Source organism: Phocoena phocoena, chromosome 9 (assembly GCF_963924675.1).
Source record: "Phocoena phocoena chromosome 9, mPhoPho1.1, whole genome shotgun sequence".
Classification (NCBI taxonomy): domain Eukaryota; kingdom Metazoa; phylum Chordata; class Mammalia; order Artiodactyla; family Phocoenidae; genus Phocoena; species Phocoena phocoena.
Genome location: NC_089227.1, coordinates 58844185 through 58854737, shown reverse-complemented (window position 1 = coordinate 58854737; position 10553 = coordinate 58844185). Strand labels below are relative to the sequence as shown.

Here is a 10553-nt window from a genome sequence, read left to right as displayed (position 1 = left end):
ACATATACAATATTAAGTGGACTGATGCTTTCTACAAAGGTTTTAGTTCTTTATTATTTTCTTTCCAAAAGATAATTGCTATGAGCATAGCAAATGGTGCTCACCCTGTTTATGATGGCACCATGCTCCTGGATTTTTATATGCATTTAACTCCCGGGCCATGCTTAGCTCCCAGAAGGCATGGACCTTGTCTACTCTGTCAATCCCTAGGCTCCTAGAAAAGGAGACATTGAAATGTTTGAATAAGCCCGTAAGAATTCTCGTTCAGTCACAATACCTACGGCAATACCTGGGAATGTGCTAAATAAAGATCGCTAGGCCCTGTTCCAGAGGTTCTGAATCAGATTCTCTGCGGCTGGGCCTAGGATCCTGTATTTTTAATAAGCTCTTCGGTTTCTTCTTCTGTAAAATGGGGATAACAGTAGTTCCTACCTCCCTAGGTAGGTGTGGAAATGGATGAGTTACTTTATGTAGAGTGTTTAGGCTACTGCCTGGCACTCAGCATTACATCAGTGCCAGCGTTACCACTGTTGTTACTAGAATATGATCAGCCAATCATGAACAGGTGTTCTGGAAATAGTGTCTATTAATTTTCTCAAACTTAAGTGTGCATAAAAATCATCTGGTAAAAAAAAATCATCTGGTGGCTTATAAATGCAGGTGCTGGGGCCTTGCCCCCTGAGATTCTGATTTAATAAGGCTAATACCTCTCCAGGAATCTGCATTCCTTAAGGGCAAAAATGGAGAATCAGCAGATATACAGTAAACCAGTGATTCTCTCATTCACATTGCTAATCCCCAAGGCAAAGAAACTTGCCTCTCAGACTGGGGCTAAGATGAGGCTCGATTCAGATAAAGAGAGTTTTGGGGGTCATTTGATAGCATGCCAAGGAACCACTGGGACTCTTGGTTTCCTACTTCATCTGTGTCAGGGGCCACACTGCCTGTCTGGGGTTGGCTCACTAGGGATGAGGAAACAGCTGCCGTCTCTGCAAGCTGCCCTGAGTAAGCTAAGCACTGCCGCTCCAGCAGGGAGTGGCAGGCCTACCTCTCCCTGCAGCGGGGAGCTAGGCCTGAGCTCTTCTCGCCTAACCTGTCCTGCACCAGGGCAGCCTGGGCCAACTAATGCCAGCTCCAGGGGCTGCTGAAGACATGGCCTGGAATCCTTCCTGCCTCTATATCTGAAGATCAAGGTTACCACAGGTTGCTTGGGAAGGAAGTGTGTACATCCCTGGCAAGCCCAAGATTCCATGCCTGGGCAAGAATAGCTGAAAATCTTTAGGCCACATATATGTATCATGAAACCAGCCCAAAGTTGCTTGTGCTTCTGACCTCTGAAACTACCCCCAGAGTGCTTGAGATTTAAAGGGCAAACTTTCCAAAAGTGAAATGACAAAACTCTTGTTTCTCTTACGAACAGCTTTCCTTCCTGGGTTTCTCTACTTGTGATTATGCAAATTATACATTTAAGCATAATCAATACTTGTCTCTCCTGGAACCTGATCAAGCTGGGATCCATCCATAAACAAAGACATTACATAGTTAAGAGATAGGCATTTAAATGGAGACAACTCTGTCCTTACTCTTACTAAAAATTATTGCTTTTTATAGAAAATTAGGTACAGGCTATATTATAATAAAGTAGAATTTATGTTTTAAAAAATGCTTTCCTTCAAACTCCCGTAATTTTTCTCCTTGTTCTTTAATCCAAGTACATGTACTTTCTTCTCCTAAAATGCTACATATGGACAGACGTCTCCAATGTTTGAGAAGCCTGGGGTCAGAGCACTGGTCTATGGTTCCTCCTCTTAGCTCTGGGTCCTGCGTTACCAAGAGTCTCCTGGAGGTCTCCCAGGCATTAGAGTTGAAATCCCAACCCACACCTCCAGATTCTTTTGACAGCTACCCTTTAGCCTTCTCTTGGCCCTTGGAGTATACACTTGTGATATGATTGGTCTCCAGGAGGACAGATAGGAAAAAGGCCTGCACAGACTTAGGCAATTAAGTAAGGAATTCCAGGGTCCCAGGAATCCTGAGCAGGAGTGGGAATGTGGACAGTGGGTGGTTACATATCTTTGGAAGCCTGAAATCAAAATCCTGCTCTTACGGCCCTCTAAAGTGTAGGGTCCAGGGTAGGGACCTAGGTTGCCCTGGTCCAAGAGTGTACTGTATCTATAGTATCTATATAATGCCTGCGTGTATGTTACATAAGTGAATACCTTGGTCTGGATGTTCTGTCAACACGTGTCCCACACAAATCTGTCAGAGATTTCAAGGTTCGAGGTGGCAAGAACTAGAGAGAGAACGTTTTCTTTGTGTGGCACCTACTTTTATTTAGGCAGAGATACCTCTTGATGTTGCAGTGCAAATGTGATCATGTCAATTCCCTGCTGAAAGCCTTAAAGGGGAATAAGGGATTATTTATTTGGAAGTCATTGTATGAACAGGTTGTGTGATACTATTAAAAAAAACACATGTCAAAAGAATCTCACCAACAAAGATTCAGACAGAAGGTTTGGAGGTTTCTAAGTCAGTCTCTTGCACTTTTCCCCAGGCTCCCCCTCTTCCTGCCCTGCTCACCATCACATAGGTAGTACTCAGCACTTCCCTCCTCTGGAAGCCTTCCTAAAGCTCTCGGTCCAGCCAGGTGCACCTCCTCAGGGCTCCCACAGCAATTGCCCCCCGCTCATCAGTCTCCGCACTAAGTTGTTGCACCCTAAGGTCAGGCCCTGTGCCTTATCAGCACTGCCTTCCCAGGGCTCATCCTGGGATTTGGTACATGCTAAATTCTCACTAAATGCTTCCTGCCTGATCACCAGCAGCAATACGGAGTTACTTTTATAGCTCTTCACTACCAGGGGCTCTAAGACTACAGAATTCAAGCAGAATTTTAACTCCTGAAGAGAGGCATGGTCTGAGATTAAACACCTGAACACATAGCACAACAGACATGGAGACCATTGGGGGCACATATGGATATCACATAGGCGTACTCTGAAGTTTTTTAATGTCATTCATTTGTAAAGTTGACCTCAGGTTATATGCCTTTAAAAAGGGAAGCATTTCTTAAAAAGATGGCAATCACGCTTTTTCAGAAAGAACGTATACGCACCCATACACACACGCACTTTACCTGCAGATCTCAAAATTTTACCCTAACTGAAACTAGATTGAGGGTGCTAGCGACACCTATCAGAAACTGTTTCTACTTATTTGAAATCTGGCATACTATTATCTATTTTAAGCAAGGCTAACTACATGGGGCGGATGTGTTACTTCAAGAAAACTGAACGTTATGGGAAACCAATCGTCTTTTGACATGAAACCATGGAAGATGTTATTTTTACCTGCAATCCAGGACTACTGGTAGAAATATTAAGCACTGGACAATAAAACCCAAGACATTAAAAAAAATACTGAACAACTGCAGGGGTCTGATAACTTTGTTAAATCTTACTTAGAGGCATCTACAAAGGAACAACACCCTCAGTGGAGTAAGTGATTAGTCCAAACTGTAGTGACCTCTGAGGGAATGCCCCTCCCGGCCTCGTTTACTCTGAAAATTTTCTTGGAAGAGTCAGGAAAAGAGGAAGCTTATGCAAAGGAGGAGGGTCTGATTTCTGCTCCTTCCACTTCCACATCACACCTCTCAGTTTCCGACCTCCTTCCTGCTCAGAAGGCCGTTTGTGCATCCCAGGGCTAGGGCCTCAAAAGCAGACGCTGCTACAGCTGCATCCCAGGTAGATCTAGTGGCTCAATTTGAAAGCCAGCAGCTTCTCAGTATTCTTTCCTCTGAACAATCGAATGACCTCTGTTGCCACCAAGGACTGAGGTCCTCCTCACAGCTTCTGGGGCCCAGATCAGAAATTGTGCTACACGGTACAAGCCTGGGCCTCACCCTCTAGGGCAGCCAGACCTTCATAAGGAGGACTGGAGTCAAGAACTAAAGGATTTCGGAGGTTTCTCACAAGGAGAACTAAAACCCAAACTACAAAACTGCCTGGGCAACTTCATCTTGTTCAGAAAGATACTTGGTTCCCCAAGTTCATCCTTTATTAGAAATCTCAAAACAAATCACAAGCAAACTTGCTCTGTGCACTGTGCCCTGAATGGACATTTCACTACCTACCTACCTTCCATTCTCCAGCCCCATCTCCCTGGACCCAAGGTCCCTGCCCATCCATAAGTGTTCACTGACTATGCTGCCAACCGTCTCATTTTTCTTTAAATTCACTTGCCTATATGAATCGTTAAAGGAGGCAATTAATCACCATTGAACATTGGAAGTATTCAAAATCATTTGCATCTCAGCAGCTTTCTCATACTACAGCCTTACACTGTTATTTGACCTTTCCTGTCTTGCCCTCCCCACTAGATTGTCAGCCTCCTGAGGTGAGGATATGTCTCTCTCCTTTAATTTTCCACACAGTAGGTCCTTAAAATTACATTTTCTGAACACCCTGGGATGAGGGTAGGGGGCAGCTTGCAGGAACAAACAGTAATTTACAGCTCTTCCTTGCCCATTCTCCTTCTCAGCTGGGGCTGCCCTGAACGGAGCCATTAATAAATGCTCCACTCCCTATTGATAATAAGTGTTAAGACTCCCCCAACTAAACCAGGTCTGAAAAATTGTGGGCAAAATTTTTGAAGATCACAGCAAATCCAGGCATAAAGGGGGAGGGCCCAGCAGGTAGCAGTTACCAGAGGGTCTGTGAAGGTTATTATATATACATGCACACGTGCAGAGCGTGCCCCAAGGGCTCTAAGACTGGAGGAGGATTAATGGGACTAAATCACCTAAATCTGACAGACTTTCACGGTGGCAGAACCAGCTCTGAGCTTTCTCCATGCTCTTGCCTACAACAGGGCCAAGCGACTACTCAGTTTAGATCCCTGAGAAGGGGCGGTGCCTCTCCTCGGCTATTGGCCACCAGTACAACGATGTCAAAAACCCAAGCACGCAACAGCCAGGATGGCTTGATTTAGCCTCTTCTGACAGTAGCCCACCGACGGCTCTTGGCAGCCAGCCTTGTTGCTGCCCGAAACTTCCCGTAGAACGCTGGCAGGTTCCGTGCTGCCCCAACTACTTGCAGGGGGCCACCTGGAAGAGCAAGTGTCTTAAAAACGAATAAAACGACTCGCGATCCCATTGCTTCGAAGCGACTGGTGTGCTCGTCTAAAATAAAAAGGTTTCTGTCTGCAAATCCCGTTTGCTCGCCGGGTAATCCACCCCCGCCCCCAGCCCGGCGTGTCCGACTCGTACAGCTGTTTTTAATCCCTACTTTTCTCACTTGGCGTCCCGGGCTCCGGTTGACCAGACGCGGAGCCACTTAGTGTTTCCTCCTCCCCCTACCGGGGTCTGTCCTCCCTCCGCCATCTCCTTCCCCCCACCCCACCCCCCGCCTGCATCCCCGGGGGGGGCAGAGTGTGGGAAGAACGAATTTCCGCCCGGTTTGCTCGCCACTTGCAGACTTGGGTCCTTTCCGGACGCAGCCTGCACACCCCCGGCTCCTCCCGGGGCTGTTCCACCCAGGCCGCGCTACCGGTCCCGGACTGGGGGCGAGGAGGCGCGGGCTGCGGGGGCCGAGCCGCCCCGGCGCAGCAGCCAAGCCGCGCCCGGAGGAGCTCTTGGAAGGGCTCCCGCCTGCAGCTGGGGAATCCGCTGGCGGGGAGAATCCGTGCCAGGGAATCCAGCTCTCCGGACTCAAGCTGCAAACAAAAAGCTCAGGTCTTGCTCCCTCCCTCCACGGCCCCCCCGCCCCCGACGCGCACCCGGAGAAAGTTCTGCAAAAATGCAACAAGTAGCACCCGGAGCTCGCGGAGCGCCCTGCGCCGCCTGACTTGGCCAGGCAAAGCCCGCCTGCAGAGACCCGGGCCAGCCACCGGACAAAGGGCGGAGGAGGGGCTGGACGGCGCTGCTAAGTCCGAAAGAGGCCACTTAGCGACTCTGGCCAGGCCAAGGGGAATGCAGAGGAGACACAGAGCCGGCGGGCCAAGAGGACGATCCGGCCGCAGAACGCAGGGCGGGCGGCGATGGAGGCTGCCCGCGCCTTGCGCTTCCTGCTCGTGGTGTGCGGCTGCCTTGCGCTCCCGCCGCGGGCCCAGCCGGTGTGTCCGGAGCGCTGCGACTGCCAGCACCCCCAGCACCTCCTGTGCACCAACAGGGGGCTCCGCGCCGTGCCCAAGACCAGCTCGCTGCCGAGCCCGCAGGACGTGCTCACCTACAGCCTCGGTGGCAACTTCATAACCAACATCACGGCCTTCGACTTCCACCGCCTGGGGCAGCTCAGACGGCTGGACCTGCAGTACAACCAGATCCGTTCTCTGCACCCCAAGACCTTCGAGAAGCTCTCACGGCTGGAGGAGCTCTACCTGGGCAACAACCTCCTGCAGGCGCTCGCCCCGGGCACGCTGGCGCCGCTGCGCAAGCTGCGCATCCTCTATGCCAACGGGAACGAGATCAGCCGCCTCAGCCGAGGCTCCTTCGAGGGCCTGGAGAGCCTGGTCAAGCTGCGGCTGGACGGGAACGCCCTGGGGGCGCTGCCGGACGCCGTCTTTGCCCCCTTGGGTAACTTGCTCTACCTACATCTGGAGTCCAACCGGATCCGTTTTCTGGGCAAGAACGCCTTCGCTCATCTGGGGAAGCTGCGCTTCCTCAACCTCTCTGCCAACGAGCTGCAGCCCTCCCTACGCCACGCGGCCACCTTCGCACCGCTGCGCTCTCTCTCCACCCTCATCCTCTCGGCCAACAGCCTGCAGCACCTCGGGCCGCGCGTCTTCCAGCACCTGCCGCGCCTTGGCCTACTCTCGCTCAGGGGCAACCAGCTCACGCACCTCGCGCCCGAGGCTTTTTGGGGGTTGGAGGCCTTGCGCGAGCTGCGCCTGGAGGGCAATCGTCTGAGCCAGCTGCCCGTGGCGCTGCTGGAGCCTCTACACAGCCTGGAGGCGCTGGACCTAAGCGGCAATGAGCTGTCCGCTCTGCACCCCACTATCTTTGGCCACCTGGGCCGGCTGCGCGAGCTCAGCTTGCGCGACAATGCGCTCAGTGCCCTCTCCGGGGACATCTTCGCCTCCAGCCCAGCCCTCTATCGGTTGGATCTAGACGGCAACGGCTGGACCTGCGACTGCCGGCTGAGGGACCTGAAGCGCTGGATGGGTGACTGGCACTCGCAGGGCCGGCTTCTCACCGTCTTCGTGCAGTGTCGCCACCCTCCGGCCCTGCGGGGCAAGTACCTGGATTACCTGGATGACCAGCAACTGCAGAACGGGTCTTGCACAGATCCCTCACCTTCGGTTTCCCCGACTAACGAGAGCAAGCGGCATGCCCTACCCACAGCCCCGGGGGAAGAGGTGGCGCCCCCTGCAGGTGCCCTCGCGGAGGAGCCGCCGCCGCAGCCACAGCCACAGCAAAGGGGTCGATTTCTACCAGGGGTGGCCTGGGATGGGGCCGCCAGGGAGCTTTTGAGTAACCGCAGCGCCCTAAGGCTGAGCCGGCGGGGCCCGGGCCTCCAGCAGCCGAGCTCCAACGCCGCTGCTGCCGCGGGCCCGGCGCCACACCCCCTGGACCTCCTCGAGAAGCCTGAGCGGAGACGTCCGACTCCGTCGGATCCAGCCCACACGGAGCCCACCCCGACGGCCACGCTGGGCTCTGCGCCAGCCGGCGACCCCTGGCAGCGCGCGGCGAAGCAGCACCTGGCTGCGCAGCAGCAGGAGAGCACCGCCCAGTCCGACGGCGGGGTCGGCCTGCCGCCGCTGGTATCCGACCCGTGTGACTTCAACAAGTTCATCCTGTGCAACCTGACCGTAGAAGCAGTGGGCGCCAACAGCGCCGCGGTGCGCTGGGCGGTGCGCGAGCACCGCAGTCCCCGGACGCTGGGCGGCGCGCGCTTCCGCCTACTCTTCGACCGCTTTGGCCAGCAGCCTAAATTCCACCGCTTCGTCTACCTGCCTGAGCGCAGCGACTCGGCCACGCTTCGCGAGCTGCGGGCAGACACCCCCTACCTGGTGTGCGTGGAGGGCGTGCTAGGCGGCCGGGTCTGCCCGGTGGCTCCCCGGGACCACTGCGCGGGGCTGGTCACCCTGCCGGAGCCTGGGAGCCGGAGCAGCGTCGACTACCAGCTGCTGACCTTGGCCCTGCTGGCCGTCAACGCACTGCTGGTACTCCTGGCCTTGGCGGCCTGGGCGTCGCGCTGGCTGCGTAGGAAGCTGCGGGCCAGGCGGAAGGGCGGGGCCCCCGTCCACGTTCGCCACATGTACTCTACCCGACGGCCCCTGCGCTCCATGGGCACCGGCGTGTCTGCCGACTTCTCTGGCTTCCAGTCGCACCGGCCGCGCACCACCGTGTGCGCACTCAGCGAGGCGGACCTCATCGAGTTCCCGTGCGACCGCTTCATGGACAGCGGGGGCGGCGGCGCGGGCGGCAGCCTGAGGCGGGAGGACCATCTCCTGCAGCGATTTGCCGACTAGGTAGATCCGGGCCTCCAGGGGTGTGGAGACCATCTCACTGGCCTTGAGGAGGGGAGCCACCTCTCCGCGGGCCCCCGCAGCCCACCTCAGGGGAAGATCTCATTTTATCCGACCTCCTCTTTCCCCCCTTTTGTGCGCTTGCCAGAGAGGCCAAAGGGGACAGATGGCTAACTCTGCACCACCTTCCAATCCCAGTGCTCACTTGTGAAGTAAATGGATGGTATTGGTGGTCAAGAGCAAGAGTAGGGGACAAATGGATGGTGGGGTCCAGAGGTAGGAGGCCTTAACGTGCAGACATTGGTGCAGCTATGAGAATGGATGTTTTTTGGGGTTTTTTTTTTTTTGGCATTGTAATGCAGTAGGCTGGCCCCCTTTGGGATAGAAAAGGGTGCTCCTTGCTCCCTACGTGACCAGAAAGAGATTTGGATGCATGCTTTTTTTGTTTGTTCAGTGTCAAACAGAGGAGTTTTGTTTCTATTTAAGGAAAAAAGAACTTATTACCATTACAAAGGAGGCTTGGCAACTGACTCCACTGGCCTGGTGGTCTCTGCCGAGAAGGGTGATGTTGTAAACAGGTGGTAAAGTTTAACACACTCGCAGAGGAACTCTTTGTTGGTTGATAGAACATTCAGGAAAACTTAATGTTTAAATAATTAGAGACGCTATTTTTTTTTCCAACAATGTGAAGAGCTCTAACATTTAACACACTGACCAATAAACTCAAGGACTATTTTAGTTGAGCCGGGCAGTTCAACTATTTTCCTTTTAACATTAACACCACAAAAACTTCTGCTGACCTTGGGGTTAACTAAGATTACATAGTTTCTCAGGAGAAGGCTGCACGCAAGACTTCTCTGTCAGGGTTGCTCCTATGGCTTTTTAATTTTATGTTTTTAAACCTATATGTGGAAAAGGAAATGTCAACGCCAGACTCGATAGAAGAATGTAACGCGTACATAACCGATGACCCCATAGGGAATGGCAGTGTTCTAGTTCACTTACCACATCTCTGACAACCCGTCCAGATTGGAATAAGTGTGATGTGGTACCTCTCACGTTTTCATCAGTGACACGCAGTCGACTGTGCCCTACTTCTCTTGAGTTGCACAGTTAAGTGATCAAGGTAATTTCCTAATAGGAAGTGAGCAAAAGGTGACTTGCAATTGACAGTATAATATTTAATCATGTTATTGTCTTTATATGAAAGAGTAGAGGGGGAAAATGTGAAAAAATGTACATCGGTGGTTGTATGTTTCTACTAAAACCAGAAGATTATGAGTACTTAAACCTCACTGTGAAATAATTATATATTTTGCAAATGAATCCCTCCATTACCCAGTGTTTTTTTCCATGTTATTAAATCTTATCTTTTAGTTAATAATTGCAGTATTTCTTTTAAATGTTTTTGTTTTAAACTTAGGGTTAGGTGCCTTTATTTGTTCAGTTGTTTTCAGCTGTTTGGGTTACTTTCATTCCCTGATATTTATGAAGTAGATGTTTATCACTAAATGTAGTGCTTTGGTTTACATTAATAATTTTGTGTGTGGTCAAAAAACGCAGTCACTTGGAAGATGTACAGGATGGTTGTATTCACCGTGGTTATAGATTCATTGGCAGTGGGGTGCCGGGGAGGCCACTGCAAAGGTGCTAAGGCTAACAGTGAATCTTCTGTTTAGGGCCTTAAGCCCCCGAGGGTCCTGAAGACTCAGGGAATCTATCATAGTCCAGGGATCCTTCAACCCCGTTCCACTCCTTTCATGTTTGGCCTCCATTGAGCCAGGCCTGCCGTTCTCCCAACAGCTGAGTCGGGACACAGGGATTTAAATGAGCTGATCTTTGTTTATGTTCAGATGAGTAAATGTCCAGACCACTTAAAGTACAGCTGTTTTTCTGGCAGTCTTATCTGTGGGGTCCAAACTTAATAAACCACAGGAAATAGACTGTTATTCTTAGTTTGCTGCCAGGGCTTGCTTCAGATTCCAAGCGTATTGGTACTTAGGAGAAGTGTAGTTGTTTGCTCTTATGTGCAACCTTTTGGTTATCTTGCACCTTTTGTGCTCCTAGCTTTTTCATTCAGAGAGCAATTG

General features: G+C 51.9%; 1 protein-coding gene across 1 annotated transcript; it reads left to right on the top strand.

Moving 5' to 3' along the window:
• The first annotated feature begins 6033 nt into the window (after positions 1–6033).
• TRIL (TLR4 interactor with leucine rich repeats) lies at positions 6034–8466 on the top strand. Its single transcript, XM_065884390.1, has one exon. The coding sequence runs from the start codon at positions 6034–6036 to the stop codon at positions 8464–8466; it is 2433 nt and encodes an 810-aa protein (XP_065740462.1).
• Positions 8467–10553: the final 2087 nt, after the last annotated feature.

Excerpts from the sequence above, each read along its gene's own strand:
- TRIL (XM_065884390.1), top strand. The coding sequence starts at position 6,034 with ATGGAGGCTGCCCGCGCCTTGCGCTTCCTGCTCGTGGTGTGCGGCTGC.